General features: G+C 53.1%; 1 protein-coding gene across 2 annotated transcripts in view; it reads right to left on the reverse strand.

Moving 5' to 3' along the window:
- Positions 1–3,637: 3,637 nt before the first annotated feature.
- The window catches only part of ADAM33 (ADAM metallopeptidase domain 33), a 31,952-nt gene continuing 13,813 nt past the window's right edge, over positions 3,638–21,776 (reverse strand). Inside the window, exons 4-24 of one of the 2 annotated variants that reach the window (XR_008822740.1) lie at positions 21,261–21,336; positions 20,699–20,775; positions 19,938–20,124; positions 19,446–19,511; positions 19,260–19,331; positions 18,610–18,776; positions 18,419–18,503; positions 17,556–17,698; positions 15,095–15,272; positions 14,649–14,738; positions 14,097–14,292; positions 12,854–12,962; positions 12,098–12,302; positions 11,070–11,147; positions 9,833–9,941; positions 9,338–9,488; positions 8,610–8,700; positions 7,661–7,906; positions 7,196–7,359; positions 6,119–6,261; positions 3,638–4,829 (exon numbers count right to left, since the gene is read on the reverse strand). Coding sequence is in view for 1 of the 2 variants with exons in the window: in XM_056344581.1 (XP_056200556.1) it covers positions 4,778–4,829; positions 6,244–6,261; positions 7,196–7,359; positions 7,661–7,906; positions 8,610–8,700; positions 9,338–9,488; positions 9,833–9,941; positions 11,070–11,147; positions 12,098–12,302; positions 12,854–12,962; positions 14,097–14,292; positions 14,649–14,738; positions 15,095–15,272; positions 17,556–17,698; positions 18,419–18,503; positions 18,610–18,776; positions 19,260–19,331; positions 19,446–19,511; positions 19,938–20,124; positions 20,699–20,775; positions 21,261–21,336 (2,560 nt within the window). In the remaining variant the exon portion in view is untranslated. The remainder of the gene's footprint in view (positions 4,830–6,118; positions 6,262–7,195; positions 7,360–7,660; positions 7,907–8,609; positions 8,701–9,337; positions 9,489–9,832; positions 9,942–11,069; positions 11,148–12,097; positions 12,303–12,853; positions 12,963–14,096; positions 14,293–14,648; positions 14,739–15,094; positions 15,273–17,555; positions 17,699–18,418; positions 18,504–18,609; positions 18,777–19,259; positions 19,332–19,445; positions 19,512–19,937; positions 20,125–20,698; positions 20,776–21,260; positions 21,337–21,776) is intronic. The other variant, XM_056344581.1, reaches the window with a different exon arrangement.

The raw sequence follows: 21,776 nt of genomic DNA on the forward strand, positions 1-21,776 counted from the left end.
CAGTGAGCCCAGTAACGTGCTGAGGCAGCTGTTCTGCAACCAGACATCCACAGAGCCACGGTGTCCTCCTCCCAGCAAGCTACACCACTCCTGCCTCAAATGCAGGACTTTTCCCAGGCCCAGTGTCCTGGCCAGGTCTGCCTGTGACCAATAGCTGTCTCAGGGTAGATTTGCCAGCATGGAGATGAAGACAGCTGTAGCCTCCCCTCCACTGCCACTGGAGCTGTTTCTCTATGGTGTCATATCTCCTTGGCCACCTCCAGGACCAGAATGGTCCCAAATGAGCCCTATCATCTCAGCAGAACCTCTCTCCTGGGTTGAGGCTGTGCCTGTCGTATCACCTGGGTGTTTAGTTCAAAGGAGGCCATGATGTTACAAGGAAGCTTATGAAAAGTTAAAACAGCCCCACGTGCACTCCTACACCCCCTAATCAGCCCTGGTAAGAGTGAAAGCATCCAAAAAGCCGAGAGAGCCCAGAGGCCCCTACTAATTTCATAATAGGCTGGATCACGAGCTCTCAGTTTTTCTGTTCGCAAAGCACCTGGTGTGCAGGGACCTCAGAAGTCCTAACAAGAATGCTGATGGTGATGAGACGCAGCAAGAGAACAGCTGCACAGAGGAGACGCAGCTGGAAATCACTCACCCAAGTTACCCCAGCTTAACTTCTCCCCCACTTCATTTGCACAGGACCTGGAGCATCTCAATGCAGGAGGAAGATGGAGATGGGTAAATCAGACCAAAGCTGGAGAAAACATTTGTGCCGTGGGGAGGAAGGCACAGGAAGATGCTCCCTGGAGCAGTGTGGGCTTTCCATCACTGCAGGGTTGAAGAACATAAAGGCAGTTATACCAGGACAGGGAAAAAAGCTGGCACCAGGCTCCATCAGAAATCAGGTTAAAATCTGAAAGGAGCTGGACTTTGCTTCACCTGTTTTCCGAAATGCCTGGATCTTGTTTCTGTTGGAAATCGGATATCAGACTAGATGGACCAAGGGGATGGACCCATCCTGTCTTCCACAATGCTACTGAGAATTAAAAAATGGTTGTTCCCTCCAGCATGTACAATCTAATTGAATGTCATATAGATGCTTTCTCTGAGCTAGCTAGGAGGTTTTTGTCTTCCTCATTTCAATCTCACAAATTCTGCCACATGGTAAATGCACGTACCACTGGATAAATGAGAAATCTGCATGCAAAGGGACTGCTCAAACCACCAGCAAAGCATTAGCCTGTGCCCCTCAGCCTCAGCCCTTGGTCAAGACCTCATTGGAGGTGGAGAGTTTCAGCACACATCTCCGTAATCACAGTCCCAGGTCCTCCCTTACCTGACCAGAGGGGAAACAGTGAAGCCCAATGTCCCAGCAGACGCAGCATTTTGTGGACATTTATTGCAAGACCGATGCCAAGAAATGCAGATGGGCTAATGCAAGTTACAGCACTCAGTGCACTCACTCTGGTGCTGGTTTCAACCTCAGAGTCATACAGGGACAGACGTGATATACGGCAGCAAAGCTGGGACAAGCACCCAGAAACTCCAAAGTGATGAAAGTAATAGTGGTCTGATCCTCTATCCCACACCCACCCCTCCAAGCCTTCAAGAGACTGAAAGACTTTTAAGTAGCAGATGGGACCATGATGCACATCTCGGTGCCCCCAGGTTTCAGTGAAATGGCTGATCCAGGACCACCTCCACAGGAGCTTTCCCCTTCCTCCTTCCCCAAGCACGTGCTGTCTGAGCAAGGCTCCATTAGCCAAAAAGGTGCTTTGGATGCTGAAGACACGGGAGGGTGAAGGGCTGTGATTTTTCAGCTCTCCTGCTGTCGTTTTCCGAAGGCAGCAGAGCCCTTTGGAAAGAGGAAGGCTCTACTCAGATGGACTGCAAGCTCGACAAGCTATCACAAGCACTCGGCAGCTTTCATGCCCAGCCCACACTTCTAATGGATTCGCAGGTAGTGGGGCAGGGGAGAAGTAGCAAGGAGAAAAGCTGCACTTGAGCACCTGGTCCCTGGAAATCCCAGCAAGAATTCAGAAGGCTGAGCAGAGGATTTCATGGTCATCTGCTGCCATCTAGTGTCACCTCAGCACCCAAAAGCCCTCCCTGGATTCGTAAATTAACCAGGCTTCAAGTCCTGCCTGTCCCATGGCCACATCTTACATTTGTGGATGCATCAGGATGAACATCAACCATCTGCACTCCCTGGGACTATCTCAGGTTAGACAAAGCCAGCAAACAGACCATCGTGAATCACCCCGAAATTATGATCCTCTCAGGGAGCCAGCTTGCAGCTCAAGGGCAGAGTAGTTGGGTTGTGTTGGACATGTGGACTGGAAGGGCTGTTCTCAGCACTGCTGCTCTGCCTTTAGAAAAGGGATGTGGTGGGTCTTTCTGCAACATGGCACAGCCACTCTGACTCAAGAAAAATCCACTGGTGCATGCAAGGACATCTCCCAGGCAGAGAAAAGGTCTCTGAGAAGAGTAAAAGTATCTTTGACTACTTATTGTGCTGCTGAGCAGGGCCCTACACCCTATATGTCTTTGCAGAATCCCTGAGATCAGGAATGGGGGTTTCTACAAATTCCCTTCCAGCCTGAATAGCTCAAGTTTAGCCCCCGAACGTGCACGCCCTAGCTGTGTGCTGCTGGTGAAGTTTGGGTAGCTGTCCCAAACTCCCCATCAGCTCCCCATCTTTCCCCGTTGGCAACAGGAGGAGACAAAAGGGAGCATGATGGCCAGGTAGATGACATTAATAGGCAAGAATCCAAGCCCAGGGAGATTGCAACAGCTTGATGTGATCATTCAGTTGCTGGTCTCACAGTAAGGTGTTTGACTGCAGCACTACCAACCCTCACTTTGTCATTAAGCTAAACCGTCCAACTCATTGGGAAAAGTTTTTTCCAACGACTTCATCATTGCAGCAGCTTCTCCAAACCCTCTCCAACTGTTTAACCCTATGCTAACACCTGTACTGGGCAGTAGAAGAGAGGGAGCAAGCCGAGAGCAGGGTTTCCCCTCTCCAGAAACTCTGTAGGCTCTTCCTCAAGTCTGACCATCCTTGGGAGACCACTAAAAAGAATGGGACCTTGGGAAGTTTCAGGGCCCAGCTCACTTATCCTGTCCTCTGGAGGCCATCTGGGGATGATCTCAAGAGGTCTCGGCCTCTTTCAACTTAAATGACTGTGATTTTGTGACTTGTTATCAAAGAGGAGATTCTGGCTCCTGGGATCCCACCTGGATATCCACCAACCAAGAAAGAGATGCTTCAGGGAAGACCCACATCCATGATCAGAAACTTTGAAACAAAGCCTGGTCATGAGAGTAAGGACAGCATAGGTTAGGGTGGCCTTAACCACAGCCTGCAATTAGCAGCTCATTTTGTAACACTGGGGATAATGAAACACCAGAACAGCTTCCTGAGGGTTGTCCTGGAGCCTACATCATGAACAGCTTTTACACTGGTTAAACACATCGGGGACCTACCCCAGGGTAGTTGCCATGTCGCACACAGTTAGGACAAATGATCCGAGGTTTAAGGGCTAACAGAAGGGGATCCAGGGATCTATTTGCACCAGGTGGCCTGGAGACCTTGGTGTCTAAAGGCTCAGGGAACGTAGCAAAAAAAGAGCCAGAGGAGCCAGGGGACTGTACAAAGCCTTTGTTCTTGTTTCAGACCCTGACAGAGCCGCGTATCAAGTCATAGGAAAGTGGCACCGTATAATACTGTGCAGGTCAACAGCACCTTTCGTCTGAGGATTGTAAAGCCCTTTCAAGACATCAGTTTGTTAAACCTCACAACACCCCTGTGAGGTAGGTATTACCCCCCTCCCCCCATTTTAAAGATGGGGGGAACTGAGGCACAAGAGAAATGCAATGGCTTGGCCAAGGCCTTTGGGCAAGCCAATGACACAGGCAGGAGGTCTTCCTGCTCTTGTTCCCGGGTTGTGGCTCCTTTCCCCTTTGGACAACAGAGTGTTAGCAGCTCACAGAGCCACTGCTGGGCTTGCCCCATGAGCAGGGAACACGCAGTGTTTAGGGGGGGCTTTTGAGCCCCTTGAAAGCACCCTGGTAACCAGCTGCCATCAGCACTTCAGACATTAAACCATTTCCCAGACAGTGTCTCCTTCCAGGTACACCTCCAGGACTGCCACTGGCTTTTTCTTGTGCAATCAGGCAGGAGGCCAGGAGGAGCCTGAGAACTTGGACCCTTGATGGAAAATGTCCCAGTACTGTATGGCACAGTCCAAACTGGAAACCATTTTTCTCTCACGGCAAATGTCTCCCCCGAGACAATGCCCAGCACTGAACTCTGGTGGCAATGGGTGGTGGTGGGGTCTCACCAGGCCTGGAGGAGAAGGAGGAGGTAGCTAGAAGGATATTACACGGCTTTTGCTGCCACTGTCATCAGCATTGTTCATCAGTGTTGGATGCTCATTTGACCCCAAGTGACCCCATCCCAGCCCATGTGCAATGTCAAGAAGAAACTAAAGCTGGAGGGTAAATTGGCCAGGAAGCGATGCCGTGAGCTGTGGTGGGGTCTGCATCGTGGTAACCCCACCGCCAACCCACCCTAACCCTTTGTGACATCATAGTACCAATTTCCCCTCTCCTCCCACCACCACTGCAGTTTTTGTGCTGAATACATATTCTGTCTTATAAAAATAGTCCTCTGGTATCAAAAGACAAATAAAACAAGAAAGGAATAAAAGACCCCTGTCGCCAGCAGCAGTGCAAATCAGGAGAGCCAGCTCAGGAAGGATGGGCTTAAGGTGTCCTTGCTTTGTCACTTCTTCAAGAGGAAGGAGGTTGACTGGACTTTGATGGCTGGGATTGGCCTAGAGGGAGAAGAAAGGAGACCACTCGTTTGAGTGCAGAGACCAAGCATCCACCACCTCCACCACAACCATCCTGCCACCAGCTGCTGCGCCTGGGACCCGAGAGGACCTGGGACTGTAATGGTCACCCATGTCTTCTCTCAAAGATACAACCCCAAACTGTATCACTTGGAGGTGCTTTCCTTTGGCATACCCTCAAAACCCTGATAGGACCCAGGGTCCACCAAAGCATGTGGTGACACTGAGCAGCTACCAGCAGTGAGAACGGGGAGCCCACCAGCTAGCTGTGGGAGTGAGGTACCCCCCAAGGGGTTACTGCTCTTGGCTTCCCAAAAACAGCCATGGTGATTCATCACAAGACATCACCAAAGCAACTAACCTGATATGGACCATATAGTGCAACCTGGGAATTCATGAAATGTCCCACCTCATCCATCCAGGAAGGACAGTAGTTCCCATGCATTCTTCTAGTGTGTTGGTGGTGCCAGGTAACAAATACGGGCCAAGACAGGAGCACGTCGTGCTCCTTGGCACAAGTCTGGCCCTGCCAGCATACACTTTCTGACATGGGCACCATTTCAAGAGAGGATGGCCAGGGACTGCTCTCAGTGGGCAGCAAGGACAAAACTACAGTGACTGGGGAAGGGAGGTGAGTTCGGCTGCCAGGATGCACCAAATCTTTCTCTTTTGGGACCACAGAACAGGCCTTTCTCTCTACTAGAAGATATGAGCTATAGGGACTGAGTTTTACTGAGAAATTTTGCGACCTGTTCAGCCCCTTTGTGGTGGCAACTACAAGGGCATAAGAAACTAAAACAGTGTAAGAGGGTGTCTTGGTTTTGGCTGGGATAGAGTTAATTTTCGTCTTGGTGGCTAGTGAAGTGCTGTGTTTTGGATTTGATGTGGGATTTGCACTAGCCACCAAGACGAAAATTAACTCTATCCCAGCCAAAACCCGGACAGAGGGTCAAAGCAGGAATTAGCAAAGCAGACTGCCTGGGGGTGAGGGCCAACTTCAGTCCAGCACAGTGCCCTCCCTCCATGGCTGGATACAGTCCACAAGACCAGACAGCAGCAGCAGATGCACGCGCGATCCCTTGAGGATCCACTGAACTGTATCCAGAGGATTTAGCAGTATAGCAACAGCTGAAAGTGCCAGTGATACTGTAAAGGACTTGGACTTAATCTCCTAGCTCTGAACTGGAAAACCCACACCCTCCATTCCCCTGGAGACAGGTGCCCCAGCCCTGCTGTTGCTGGGGTACCCGGAGGAGCTATGTCCTGCTCACCTAGGAGCCTCTGGGAAGGAAGATGTTTAATCCCCAGTCTCCTGGTTCCCAGCTCAGTGCTTAACCAAAGGCCATCCCCCCACAAGCAGTCCCCATGGTCCTGCATGGTGTCATCTGTGACTCACCTTTGAGGTGGCATCGGCCTGCAGGGAGAAAAGATGAAAGAGAGCATCAGTCTCCATCCCTTCACTCCACCGTTCCCCAGCAGAACACCAACAGCTCCCTCCACAGAATCATAGAATCATTTGGGTTGGAAAAGGCCTTTAAGATCAGCCAGTCCAACCATTAACCCAGCACTGCCAAGGCCACGACTAAACCATGTGCCCAAGCACCACAGCTACACTGCCTCTCTGGGCAGCCTGTTCCAGTGCTTGACAGCCCTCCATGCTCTGGGATGGGAGGCCACATGCACCCCCAAAGGATAGCATCTCCCTTAACCCACCAGGACCTTGCAAGACCCAAAGCCCTAACACTCATCACTGTTGGCCAACCTTGGCCAAACCCCACAGGGTCTTGCCAAGTAGAGGCATGGCTGCTGACCCTGGGCACCTGCAAGCACCTTGCTTGGGTGGGCAGCCTTTTCTCCTGCCCCATGCAGGAAGGAGCACAGGCACAGGAATGTTTATGCACGTAGCAGCCCCATCTGGAAAAACACTTTGTTTGTAGTTGCTCCCCAGGTAGCAGAATTTGGGATGTCTTCTGATTTTCTTCCTACCTTTTGCCGCTGCTCCCAAATGCCCCATATCAAAGATCCACCATGCCCTACAGGCCAGTTACCCTGAAGCTGGTAGGCTTTGAAGTCTGTAGCTCCAACAGCGTGCACAGACCAGCACACCCCAGAGCACAGAACACCCCAGAGCATCCTGCTCCTCAGCAGCCTGGCCTGTACACACCAGCTGTATAACAGTAGCAAGAGAAACCCCTGACACAGTGAAGACACCACAAGAGGCAGACCACTACACGCCACAATGACATTTGGGTTGTCCCACCCCAACGTAACCCTTAAGAGCCCCCACTGTGTCCATGTGCAGGACCCCAGCAGGGGTGGGAGATAGCTCAACTCCTCTCTCAACTTACTTTAATGGCCTTGCGGAGTGGCTGACAGCACTTGTACCCGACACCTTGAAGTTGGTAGGAGGGACCATGACCAGCAGGGTCTGTCCATGTGCAGGAGGCAGCTCTTTGGCCAGAAGAGGACTTCCAGGCAGAGGCCGACGAGGGGGCTGGTGCTTTGGGACAATCTAGGATCACAAAGTGTATGGGGAAAGACAACATCCTCAGAGGAGCATCTAACGACCTCCAGCAAACCTCCCTCCACTGCTGCAGAGCTGACATGCTTCAAAGCACGTAACACCACCACCCAAACAACTTAAAATATTCTCATTTTCTAATGAGCTTTGTTCATCATTACAAGACATCCATCTCTTCGGGTGGCATGACAGCTTCTTAATAGTCCGCAACCCAAAAGAGCCACAGGCAGCCAAAAAAAGAGGGAATTTCTATGAGTCTGGAAGGAAGGTACAGCCAGCCAGCAAAGCTCACCAGTGGGGTCCTCACGGGGCTGCAGGGAAGAGGTTTCTTAGGAGGCGGCAGCTTAACCTGGGAGACAACTGTTTTGGTGGGGACCATAGGCGATTTGCTGACCGGCGGAGGTGGCCTGGCAGGCTTGGGGTCTCTCGGGCGAGGAGGGACGGAGTGGGGAGCTGGGCGAAGAGGGTGGACAACGTTGACAGGCTGAGAGCCGGGCTGGTGTGTGCTGGGTTTGGGGGGGAATGCAGCCCGTGTTGCCTGCAGGGATGAGAAAAGCAGAAGTATGGAGAAAATCCTTAGGTGGGTTTTCCTGGGTGCTGAAAACAGATGTCCCCTCAAGGTCTGGGTGCTAGGGAGCTGCAGGAGGAGCACTGGGTATCTATTCCACTCCACTTTTACCATCCCACCCAAAAGCTGAACAAGTTTGCTCCTCACTAACATATGAGAGTACACAGGGATGAGAAAGGTGCTGGCCTCAGGAGATCCGGAGCAGGGTCAGCTCTGGTAAATCCATCCCAGATTTCCACCAGACAGGAGGCATCATCTGTTTTGCCCTGCTCTCAGGCACTGTGGCCATTGTTCAAAAAACCTAAATTCTTCCTAAATTGAGCCCTGGGCTTACCCATCCCAAGGTCACCAGAGCAGAAGCATCTGCCTCCTCAGAGACCCAGGACAAAGTCATCGGCGGGCTGCACAGCCCCTGCTAAGCTTTGCCATGGTGCTGGGCAGTTTCCCAGTGGAGGCTCCTGGCAATCACTGGGCTGTTTTTGAGCAGGCAGAGCTCCTCAGGCTCACTTTTAGGAGGGATGTCTACTACTAAGCAAGGGCTCACAGTGTAGACACAATGCAAAACTGGCACGAAACACCAGTTGCTTGCCCAGTTGCTAGAGGTAGGTGTGATCGCCCACACATACCACGTCCTAAGGAGGGAAGCAAACCTGGAAGGTGAGTTATTACTTACTTTATTACTATGGCTGGAGGTGGAAATGTTCCGCAAGGTGAAAGCAGCTTTGGGATGGCCACTGGTTGACTTCCGACTGATGGGTTTGCTCCTGCCCAGGATCACAAACATCAATCACAGATGGTAAAATAAAGCAACCATTTCTGCAACAGCTGCCTCCCAAAATGCTGCACATCGGGGAGATCCTATCTCTGTTAACAGATTGTTAACAGTCTTGCAGTGCTGCATGAGCAGGGATGAGAAGACTGTCTTGAGATAATGAAGGTAATGAAGGAGGTTGGTTGGGGGGCGGGGCGGGGGGAAGGTTCTCAAATTATTGCAGAGGCTCTGAGGTGCATGTGTGTCTGTACCTGTATTGGGAGGGGAAACTATAAGAATATCTACATTCAGTGCTCCTTTAGACCCCTTCTAGTTCTTGCAGCCTGCTAGGAGCAGATGGTGAGAAAGCTTCTTGGTACCAGATCACCTTTGTCATCATTCTCTGGGATTGTCTCATCCAGAGGCCCATTCCTGTCCTCTGCTCTGGGAAGAGCTGAGTGCCTCCAATTTTCCCAGATTGTTCTTCATATCTCAGACCAGGTGTCATACCAGTTTGAAACAGACCCTGTGTATTACCAGCTCCCCCACAACCATTCCTACCAGGCTGGATGCTGCCAGTGGCAAGAAAAGAAGGTTTCAGAGTCTCACTGGGTCCTCAAAAGAGAAAGGATTTAGGAGCCATCACGCACCTATATGTCTCCTGGCCCCTCCTCCTCATCTCCTTTATCCATTTATTCAGGAGTGAGTTCTCCCGACGGTACCAAAAGTAGATGATCATCATCAGGGCGGGGAGGAAGAGCAGGAAGATGAGCAGAAGTGTTATTAAGATGGCCTCATGATCTGGCAGGGAAAGCACAAAGATGAGCGTGGGGCTGGGAGAGCCAGCAGCCTCCAGCTTCACTCGATGGAGTCCCATCTGCCCATTCCCAGCCACCCAGGCCAGAGACATCATCGCTGATCACACCTCCAAAAAGGAAGCAGGACCATCCAGCGGCCTCTGATAAAAACAGGTGGCTACCAAGCAACCAGAGCTGAGCACAGGCTGTGAGCCTTCCTGAAGGGACCCAACACAGCACATCTGGGAGCAGAGCTGTCAGCACCTTTACCACCCCATGTCCCCCTCCCGTGGCATCGCTCCAGCCCCACCAGCCTCATAAGGCAGCAGACAAGAAGTCGTGACTCACTATCGCGCTGCACGGGGCCACTGTCCACGCTGCCACCCAAGCCCGGCTTCTCGCAGTAGGGGGGAGCCCAGCCAGCATCGCAGTGGCAGTTCTTGTTGCTGTTGCACACCTGTAGAGAGAGAAGGAGGGTTGGAGACCACAGGGAGGTATGGAAATGATGGTCTGTACAGTGGGGGTAAGAGCAGACAGCCAATGGCAGGAGTTCAGGGTGAAGGAGCTTAACCCCTGCCAATATTCACCCCTTGAACATCACTTGGATCGTGCCTGTGTTGCCCTCAAATCTGTGATTGCAATGTACAGAGACATTTTCTTGCTGATACTTTTATTTCCCTGCTCTTTGCAGAAAACCTGAACACAGGTATCTCACACCCTCAGTTTTCACACCACTGGACTAGACAAGCCTGGTGCCCTTAATACTTTGTGCTAAGCCAGAAGTTTGGTAAACATTTTGCCCTCAGGGTCTTTCCCATTAAACCATAGCATTTCTGAAGCAGAGAACCCAAACCAAGAGCCTTGATGATGCTGAGCAGAATGGAAGGGTAAATTTGGGTGTTTCACCTATCACACTTCTCTACATAACCCAGCAACGATTTTCTACAGCAGTTTGTTGTTGCCTTATCTGACAAAGCCCTGCGGTCTGCAGAGGTCACATCTTTGTAGCCTTTAAGCTTTGGACAATAGCAGCTCTTTCTATTTGCTGAACTATTTCCCTGCCTTTTTGCAGTCCCAGTTGTCTTTCTCACTCTTGTTTTGTTCTCAGAGGGAACAGGCACCTGCTCTGAGCACTAAACATTCTCCAGTTTATATTAGACGCTGATTCAAATTTTGCAGATGGTCCTTGCATCATGAATGATCTTCTTCCTCTAAGCTGGACATGGGTGAGCAAAGATCTGAGCTCAGTCTCACCCATAGCTGATGCATGAGATAGTTATGAAAAGCAGATGCCCACTGTGTTGCAAGACTCATCCCTGTGGGAGACACTTGGACTTGCTTGAGAATCTGCGCTCATAGAATCATAGAATCACAGAATGTTTGGGTTGGAAGGGATCTTAAAGATCTTCCAGTTCCACCCTGCTGCCATGAGCCGGGACACCTCCCCTCCCACCAGCCCAGGTTGCTCCAAGCCCCGTCCAGCCTGGCCTGGGACACTGCCAGGGATGGGGCATCCACAGCTGCTCTGGGCAGCCTGTGCTGGTTCATCTCAGAAGCCTGCTGTAGGTCTCAGGCAGTAACTCACCCCATGGCCGTTGCACCGGGAAACACACTTTTCCAGCTCAAAAAGGGAGGCATTCTGGCAACGGCGATCTTTGCAAACCTGAGAGGGAGCCAAGAAAGCTGAGGTTAGAGAAAGACCCAAGAGAGGGGGGGACAGTGATCTTCTGGCTTCACAGATGGGAGTCCTCTGGAAGGATGTTGTCCATTGGAAAATGCCGGTTGGTTAAATTGTATTGTTCCAGGAAAAAGCATTTCACTCCAATTTTCAGTACAGCCCAGGAAACCTCTGCCATTCCCCCATCCAGGACGGCTCAGCAGAGACCAGCCACCCCCACCACCCCCTCCCCTGGCAACCCACCTTGCAGCTCCCAGAGAAGGCATTTCCCATCTGGCCCTAAAACACAGGCACCAAGCCAAAAAAAACGACACTGGATTTTAAGACCAGCCATCCTTTCTCATGAAAATGTCAACATTTTGGCCTTCCATCCCAAACTGGGATGACAATTTCATGATTAAAATGCCAAATAGTAACGGCCACATCTCCACAGCCAGCTCTGGCATGCATCCCTGCTACCGTGTTGTCTATCAGTCTTCCGCCCTTTCTCAGCTGAACTAACCCTCTGTAAAGTGCTTGGAGATGCAGGGACTGTAAAAGAGACTAATGCTCAGCTAGCAGCATCTGTTTGGATCTGTCATCTTGACTCCTAACACAGCTTTCCCCTGGGAAACAATTTATTCATAGAAGGAAGCCTCATCCATCAAGTCCTGGGGCATGCAATTCTTGTGGGGGTTGCTCCACTATGCATTAAATCAGTAAAGAAGCATGGAGACCAGAGAGAAGAATGTGGTGGCCTACACACAAACATCTGATGATGTCTAGAAATGCCCCAGCTGAGATGTCACCAGGGCAATGCCTGCAACTGTGGAGGAAACCACATCCCATGGCCCAGCTGCAATGCAGAGAAGAACCAATGTCCACATTGGAGGTGGGATAAGAGCCAAGGAGATGATCTCCTGCAGGAAACCCCAGTCCTAGGAAGAGGTACTCACCATCCCATCTCCACATTTTGTCCCAGTCATCACCAGCCCAGGGTCAGAGAGATCTTCCTCATCATCCTTCGCGGTGTACATGTAGGTGCCTCGGCACTTCACCTCTCGCCCGTTGAAGCGGATGGTGGTGTCGATGGAGACAGTGTTGGTCCCCTGGGGCTTCTTAGCTGAACTTTGGCACTGGATCTTGCCACACATAGCATCCCTAGGAGCGGGGCACAGCCGAGCTGAGAGCAGGAGATGTGGGTACCGCCGGCCACCTCACCCTCCCTGCCCCATCAGCCCCTGCCCTGCCGCCTGCTGGCTCATCTCCCTCTGAATTTATGGCCATGTTAGGTTGTGATGGGAGAGGCTCAGCAGGTTCAGAAAGGACTTCGCTAAATCACTGACAGCACAAAGAAATGCTGGAGGAAAGAAGCTGGGTGGGTCCCTCTAACATTCCTGGTCTAACTGGGAATAGTGGAGAGCACACACTCCCTAAACAGCACCTCCTGCTGGTTTTTTTCCCTTCAGGAAAAAAAAAAAAAAAAAAAAGCCTTTCCTTTCAGGCTGCATCCATGGTGGGACTGCCTCCCAGCAATGATGGGGACTCAGCTCAGGAAGGACCTGGTGACTTCTGCAGGTCCAAAATGAAGCTGGCCCAAGGGGTGATGCCAGGAGGTTGAGGTAGGACCTCTTGGCAGGGGTGGGCAGTGTGGGGGCTGCACATGTGGAAGGAGGAAATGGGGCACCCATGGGTGCCAGAGCTGCACCCACCTCTTGTCACATTTCACATAGCGCCCTTGGCTGTCTTTGCCACAGTTGCCGTAGGTGTTGCCAGCCATGTTCACATCCTGGAAACAGGCATCTGGGGCTGGCCAGGCACCTGCGGAGGAAAAGGAAAGGTCCCGCGTGGGGTGGGGACAGCAGCCAGCAGGGAGAAATACCAAAACCAGGAGCAGCAGCTGGATGCTCATGGAGAAAACACCATGGGAAATTCTCCCAGAGAGCTGCTGCTGCGGGTGGGGGGGCCAAGAACAGCACAAGAAGGATGAAATTCCCTTTTCTCTGGGGCCACGCAGAGGATTTTGATCGTGGGGGAGGATTCCCCCCTGTGCCTGCTGCAGCTCTCTGAGGGGCACCCACAGGTTCTGGCCCTGGGGGCGGCAGCACTGCTGTGCAAGTGGGGCCCTATGTGCCCTGTACGGGGTGGAAGCAGCCAGCAGGGTGTTGGGAGTGTGGGTGTGGGGACCGTAGTGCACACAGGGGCAGGGTGAAGCGTGTGGCTGCACGTGGCCTTATGTAGTGGGGAGGTCCCATGCACCATGGGGTTGTACACAGCTGGGGGCCATACACAGCAGATGGCCGTATAGAGCATATAAGCTATGGGCCATATGCAGCATGGGGGCTCTAGGCAGCCTGCAGCCACGTAAAGTGTATATATATATATATATATATATATATATATATATGAAGTGTGTAGCAACCATACGAAACATCTGGCCATGTACGCCTTATGATCCATATCACCTATGTACGGTATACCGCATAAGGTCCATAGGCAATGCGGGGGCCATATACAGGACACGGGCTAACTGAAGTGAGGAAGCCATATACAGTCTGTGCAGCATACGTGCTGTATGCAGTGCTGAAGCCATTATGTGCTGCAGGACAGCATGGAGGTCACCTGCAGCATATGAAGTCATACGCAGCATGGGGGCTGTATGTAGTGTATGGGCTGTCGGCAGCATGGGGACCATAGGCAGAGGGTAAACGGGCATAGCAAAGGACCAGACACCTGTGAGTGTCCATGCACAGCACCCCCAGCCCTCCACGCCAGCCCCGTGGATGCAGATCCCAACCCTGGACGGGGACAGCACAACCCCTCCATCCGCTACCCTGCGGCCCCATGGGCAGGGGGCATGGGGACCCCACATGCAGGCACAGTGCTGAGACCCACCATGGCTCCTGCTCTGCAGAGAGGTGGCAAGGATGCGGGGCTGGGACTGGTGGGACTCACCTGGTCCCCAGAGCTGGACGCACTGCTGGTGGTGGGTCATGCACATGCCGTTGTTGCAGTAAGCCTCGCCGTAGGCGCAGGACGAGCCATCCAGGAGGTACACGTTGGCTGGGCAGTAGGGTGAGGCGCCTGTGCAGTATTCAGGGAGGTCGCAGGATCCCGCTGCTTCCCTGCAGATCGTCCCAGCCACCTTTAGCTGTGGCAGGAGGAGAGAGAAATACCAGCACTAAGTAACAGCAAAGGGGCCGAGCTGGGATTGCTGCTGCCTCCTGGCACAGCTTGGGCCATAAACCATCTAGTGTGTCCTGTGTGAGTCTGTATGGGGGCTGTCTGGGTATAAAACCACATTCCTGGACCCCAGCCATAAAGCAGCCAGCAGAGACTGCTGCGGACACAAGTTTACACATAACACTCCTCATTTGGCGCAGAGAGGGCGGTTGACCTTATGGACATGCAGCACATGAGTCTCACGGGAATGGTGGGGGCCATATCTCCCTGCTCAGCCCATGGATGGGCAGGTGGGCATGGTGGGGGGCACAGAGGGTGGCTTACCTTGCAGTTCTGGCAGCAGTCACCGTGGGCACACTGGGCTCCCTCCTTCAGTGTGCAGTTGTGCGCATTGCAGCACGGGTTGGTGCATTCCTGCGTGGGGAGAAGGAGCAGACACCACGAAGGTCAGTAACTCCGTCCCTTCCCTACTGTTGCCTTCTCCACCCAGCACAGCATCACTCTTCTCTTTTTGCCAACGGGGAAACTGAGGCACAGGGGGTATGAGGAAGTGCCCCTTTGCACTCTAAGGCAAAGTCAAGAAGAAAGCCAGGACCAGGTTTAATGAATTTAGGAAGGTGGGACCAGGAAAAGCCCTTGGGATGGAGTCCCTGTGGTGACCAGCAAACCTCTTTCCCTTGGAAATACCCCTCTCCACATCCTGCCACCCAGCACCTGAGCTGAGCTGCAAAAGCCCCTGCAGGAAAGCAATGCAGGACCCAGCACCATACCTCCACCTCCCCACAGTCACAGTCTTCTCCTTCCTCCAGAAAGCCATTGCCACATTTCCGTCCCACCACCAGGTCCTTGGTGTCAGGCAGGTTGAAGAGACACATGCCACCTCCCTTCTGGAAGTAGTTCTCCAGCTGCCTCTTGCTGCAGGAGCTGAACACACGAGGAAAGGGGTGCCTGCACAAGGGTTAGATGGGGAGGGACAGGAACCAGGGTGATTGGGACCAGGAGAAGGTGGAAAACCAGTCAGAACTGGGAAATAAGGACAGGGCAAACTGGCACAAACACATCCAAGAGCAGAAGCCACCATCGGCCAGATGCATCAAGACCATGAACATCTCCCACTCCAACTCACACGGCTGAGCACCAGACTGACAACAAAGGGACACCACACTGAACGCAAATATTCTCCAGAATGCGATGGGGTGGACAAGCAGAGCTGCTATACGCCACCCTCAGAGCATCAACCCTCCAGCAAGAAACCTTTTGGAGATTGGAGACCCCCATGATCTGAACCTCAAAGCCCAGGGAGCACCTGTGCCTGCAGGCTCTGTCAGCTTGATGCTGGTGTAGGTGTCCCTTCTGTGCCTCGGTCCCTTCCACCTGGGACACAGCAGACACCCTCGTCCTAACCGCAAGGCAGCTCTCCACATGTGCAGTGACTATCTGCTGAGGTTGGCTGCTAAATATGTGCCTGTTATCACTCAACCGCTGATGGAAAATACCCGCTCGGGGCTATTTAAATGCCTCTGAGGCTGAGATGGAGAAAAAACATTTAAAAAATTAAATAAATATGAAAAAGAATTACCAAAAAATCCCATATGAAATCATTTACAACACCTGAGCAGCAAAAAAAAAAAAAAATATTAAAAAAAAAAGAGCCTACAACATGTAAGGTCATTACTCTAACAGCCCAACTGGCCTTTTTCATAAGGAGCTGAAGAGAAACAGTGATTTTCTAGAGCAGCTCTGAGCGTGGTTCTTTGGTAATTTTGCACAAATTTGTGGGGATTTTTGTGTGATGTACTAAGAAGGAGGAAGCAGAAAGAGCTGTGCACCACGCTCCATTTCAGTGCTGGTTTCACTTCCTCTTATCGTTGAAAAAAAGTTTCATTTCATATTAGGCCAACTCATTTCCAAAATGATACAGAGGGCTTCTTCTAAAAGTATTTTTGAAGTCTGGGGGTAATCTCTTGAGCTGTAGGGAAAGCTGTAAGTCCATGCAAGTTATGGGATGGTGGGCAAGTAAATACACCCAATAAGCTGGTACATGAACATGCAAATAGGGACAGGATGAAGACAGTCAAAAATGTGTTTTCTGCCCATGCGGGGAAAAAAATATTTCAGCAAAAATAAGAAGGAGGAAACGTCACAAGGGATGTCAGCTCAGAGAGTTTTGCTGGCAGGGGTGAGCAGGGGCACAACTGAGTTAGAGCACCTGCTACTGCTTTGCACCAGTGCATCCAGCTCCAGTGGGTGGGTGCAGGACAGTGATCAGCTGGATAACTAAACAAGTGTACAACTGCCTCGTTCTGGAAAGCTGGTGCTTTTCCCTGCCACAATCCACCTAGGCAGAGCCTAAACCCCCTGGCATCAGCACCACAGTCTGCCAGCCCCAAGAGCCACAAGAAAGTAGCCTGGAGACACCCCGAAACCATATTGTGGGTTTTGACTGTTTTTATTAATTGGAAGAGTGGGTGGGTTCAAATAAAGAGGAATAAGCAGCTGCTTTCCTGCAGTACAGGGTAATCTGGGGTGACTGTATTGTTGGGAGCTGGAAAACCTAACAGGAGGATTTTCAAAAGGACAGTGGCACCAACCAGCTGAGTTTCAAGCAGTTTTGGGCTGAATGAAAGGGTAAAAGCAAAGGAAAACAAACCCCAGATGGATTCTGGAGAGCATGAAAGCTAATGACTGCCACTCTGGAGCATCCCGCATCCAGATTTAGCGGGATTGGGGCGAGGGATGTGAGCTCACTACCTGCAGCCCTGCGATGCCCGGAGTCCCTGCCAGCATGACTGGGGACTGGGCACCCCTGGACCCTCCGGCCTTACAACAATCATGGTGCTGAAGTGTGGGCTAGCACAGGACAATGCCTTGGGTTCTTGTCATGTGTCAAGCAGACAACATCAGATTGCTTCCATCCCTAGCTCGTTTGGGATGGGGGCTGCTACCCCTCAGAGACCACCATCCCTGCCTGCTCCTGGGCACTGGGATGTGCTTGCTCCAGGGAATTGGGGTGTGCAGGGCAAAAGGAGAGGAGGGCAACCAGCCGGGTCCTCCTTTGCAAGGGGGCACTGCACCCCCAGTGGTGCCTTGCAGGATGGGACTCCCTTGCCACTCCACCCAGCTGCAACAGCATCCGCAACTTGCCAGGGGGCTTAGGGGCCTTTTAAGTTTTTTTTCAACCTAAATGATTCTATGATTCTATAATTCTATCCCATGCCCACCACCACTTACCCGGTGGCCGCTGCCATGACACAGCCACCTTGCTCCGGGGTGGCCTCCACGCAGCAGCCCGTGCTGTCGTGGCTCATGCCAAAATTGTGGCCGATTTCGTGGGCCATAGTGGCAGCTGCTCCAATGGGCTGCTCTGAGTGGTCCTGCAGAGGGACAGGGGATGTGTCAGCACAGCAGCCAGAAGCGATGGAGAGGGGTGATCCTGCAGCAGGGAATGGGGTTGGGGTGATGGAGGGACCGCAACATCCCTGGGGATTGCAACTGGATCCCGTGGGAGGGACAGAGAGAGGGATGGAGAAGGATTCATGGCAGAAGTGAGGTTTGGTCTCCTAGAAGTCCTGCATGGGACCATTGGGAAGGGTTTTGCTGGAGCCATCTGCTGAAAACCTGGGGCCTTGGAAGGCGCATCCTAAAAACCAGAAAACTTGGTGCCCCACACCACCACCCTGCCTAGGGATCACAGGTCACCAGAGCCACCATCACCCCATCAGGAGGAGGAGGAGGAGGAGAGTTATCCAGGGAAGAGATGACCCTACAAAACAAGAGAGCATAAGCAAGGAACAAACCAGGGTTATTTAACATGAGGGGCAGAAGCAACACAGGAGATCCCAACGCTATTGCTAGCTGCAAGCTGGGGGTGTACATGGGGTGGGACCTTTAAACCTTTCTCAGCCTCCTTAGTACTTGGCCAACACCTGAGGGGGTTAAGGAGCTATTAGCATCATCATTTGCTTTCAGGCTGCATCCCAGGACCAACCCTGGACAGCTGGTCCTCCAAGCCCATGAAGAACCCCAGCAAGACAAGGTGGTGATGGGGTCCCTCAGACTGGGAGGAGCAGTGGAGACCCCCACGCCCCTCTTACCACACTGACGCCTCCGGAGTTATCCACGCTGCACATCCCCTCCAATGGGGCCATGCCGATGGTTGTGCCCCTGAATGTCTTCCCTCTGACCACAAAGGAGAATGGAGGGGCAATTAGCACCCCAAGGGTGGTTTGGAGACCCCAGTCCAAGCTGGGACCCCCCCTGCCCTGAGGTCTGTAAGGATGCTTACGTCAGCAGCTGGGCATTGTCATGCTTCTTGCGTGACCTCAGCGCCTTCTTCCACTGCAGGAAGGACCAGAGCGTGGCATTGGCGTCGCTGGTCACGGCACACTGATCCCGTTCCGTCCACACTTCCAGGCCTATCAGGGCCACCTTGATGTTCAGAGACCTGTAAAACTGCAGGGAGGGGACAGGGATGGAGGGGACAAGGAGTGGCATTTGCTGTGCATCCTCCATCCCTGCCACAGTATTTCAGCTGGTGGGTCTCCGTGCTTTCCCTCCAGCTGGGTGACCCAACGTCACCTGCAGGCATGAACTCTACAGACACAGGTTGTGGACACAGGAGCCAGTCAGGGTGGCACAATGCCATCCATTAGCTGGAAACACCTAAACTTGTCCCTTCTTGTGTCAAGGATTGATGCCCATCGCCACAACAGGGCAAGAGCCAGCATATGTTTGGCTGCTGCTGCTCAGCTGATGGTTGGCAAAACATTTTCCATAACATGCTCACATCTGTCATCTGAACTCATAGCCCTAGTGACATGGGGACAGTCCCTAAGAGCCACCACCAGGCTGGCCCCAAGCTCAGGTGTTCCCACATGCACTGGGAATGATGGAGGTGGTCACAAGGACCAGTAGGTCCCTCTCACCAGCTGTTACCTTGTCCACGTAGTTTGCAATCTCCACAATGCGCTGCTTGGTGTGGCCCAGGTTGAGGTTCTGGTTCCTGTACTGCAGAGAGACAGGGATGGGGAAGGGTCACGGGAGGAAAAGCAGGGAGGGAGACAGAGAGATGTCACAGCTTTGCAGCAGGGGACCAAGTTTCTGTCCCCCCACGGCACTCACCAGTGTGTGATCAGCAACAATGAAGAGCTCCATGTACTTCATGGTCCTCCAGGCATCTCTCTTCGCCTGCAAGACAGACAGCAAGGCTCAGAGAAGTGAAGAAGCAGGCAGCCCATGGCTCTGGGCATCTCAGGCTTCCCAGACACCAGAGAGCTTGCTCAGGAAGGACAGCAGAGAGGGGAAACTGAGGCATGAGGTGACAAGGAAAATTTGAGTGGCTACAGTGCAATTCCCAGTATCTCCTCACATCATGTCCCACACCATATGATGCAGCACCAGTACCCAACCCACACACCCTTCCTTTGAGGTCTCCTGTCCAAACTCAAACTATGTAAACTGCCCATGCAGACCCTTCACGTCCCATCTGCCTGCGCAACCCTGCCCAGATGCCAGGGTGACAGGCACTCCGCCACAAGCTGCAGGCATTTAGCTGGGGTACAGACAGCCCCACTCCCAGCCCTCTGCAAGCAAAGGACCCCAGGATGGATTTACCCGGTGGTACACTGGCTGGAAGAGCTGAGCAATGTCAGCGATGGTGCTCCCAAAATCATTGCCATGGCCGCAGGTCCCTCCTCTGACGGGCAAGTGCTCTGCTCGGTGGATGAGGTGGTGGCCCGGCTCGGGGGTCCCCAGGGGTTTCAGGTAGTAGCTGGTGTTGCTGCTCAGCACTATCAGGCCCCTGGCAATGGAGAGCAGCCCCCGATGGCTCCTGTGGTGCTTTAACTCTGGCTCCCCCAGCCCCTACGAGACCCCACAAACTCACTGCACCTCAGCTTGGTCCATACCCGGGGTGGGGGCAACATCAAGAGGTGGATGTCTCTGCCAGTGCAGCCCTATGAGCTATTACATCCTTAGCATTAAAAGCTCCATGCCAGTCAGACCACATGAACGTGGGGTGGCAGCTGGAGGTTGCGGCAAGGAGAAGCTCAGCTCTGGGGTACCTGCTGCATGGTGAGGGCTCTTGTCAGCACCAGAGACAAATTTTCTTGAAGGCAGCTCACGCTGCCAGAAGAACAGCTGGACCACTGCCCTCCCCACCCCCCACCCCCACCCCCCGGGGTTGGGTGAAGGATGGGAGGGGAGTGATGGAAAAATCAGCCCTGTGAAGCACCTAGAGCTGGTCTTGCAGGACCATCAGTGCTCCTCTGGGGGGTCCCCAGAGGGGGTCCCTGCAGGGAGGAAGGGGGCAGCCACATCCATCCCCCTCTTCATCAGCCCCACAACCCCGTCCCCTGCCCTGCACGTCTCCATACCGTATTCCCAAGCAGGTGCTGAGGACAACCCAGGAGCCTCCATAGCCCCGGACGTGCCCGTGGTAGTAGCAGTGGTCCTGGAGAAAGGTGATGAAAACCTCCATTAGAAACCACCACGCAGGGCTGGGCGGCAACAAACCCCACATGCTCACCCCAAAAAACCACTCAATTTGCCTTTCCCAGCCAGGCAAGCTGTGTCCCTCTGCACCGGGGAATGGGAGGGATGAAGCCAGGAGGCTTCTGGCTCCGGCAGTTCAGCCCAGGACACAGACAACCCCACGCCTGGCTCAGCGTGCTGGAAGGGTGACAAATGGCCGGTGGGTGGACGTTGGGGAGCGCCAGGGCTGCTCAAGCCCAGCGCTGCGTGTGTTTATTTCCTGAGGTGCTGTATCACAGCCAAGAGATACAGGAGCCGCGTGCTGCTGCATTCCTCCTGCGACAGGCGCCGGGGATGCTGCCAGTGAAAACACCCTGACCCAGCCTGGTGGGGCTTTGGCTTCATCCCAAGTGCCGAGGCACCCTGAAAAACAGAGATGAGCTACGCCCATGCCCAGGCACCCACCGTGTGGTTGGGGGACACTGTCACAGGCTGCCCATCCGTGGTGTAGTGCGTCTCGGTGTAGCCTGGTGCAAGCAGCCTGCGGAGAGAGGAGAGGGGTGAGGACCCCCAAGCTGCTCTGGGCATCCCATCACAGGGACACAACAAGTCTCTGTGCCCAGACCCGTGCACCCAAGCAGAGTTGAGCTATCCATGTGGTCCCCCTTCAGCCCCCCTTGCAGACCTTCAGGTAGCGGAGCTGGCAGCACGGTCATCACCGCTGCATCAGGTCTGGCCCTCAACCAGGTGCCTGTGGCCAGTGGGGACAAGAATCACAGTCCAATGTGCCCCCTTGCATCTCAGCAAGGAAGGAGCTGCCCATACTGCTTTGGGGTCCTGCTGGTCTGGGATGGGGGACCTGCATGGGGGGAGTCCAGCTGCCCAACCATCCCCTGCCAGAGGACTCAGGCATGGTGAGACTACCTTGCCACCACCAAGGATGAGCAGCCAGGCAGGGTAACAGCTTCTCCATAGGGACCA

The sequence above is a fragment of the Falco biarmicus genome, chromosome 1, assembly GCF_023638135.1.
Source record: "Falco biarmicus isolate bFalBia1 chromosome 1, bFalBia1.pri, whole genome shotgun sequence".
Classification (NCBI taxonomy): domain Eukaryota; kingdom Metazoa; phylum Chordata; class Aves; order Falconiformes; family Falconidae; genus Falco; species Falco biarmicus.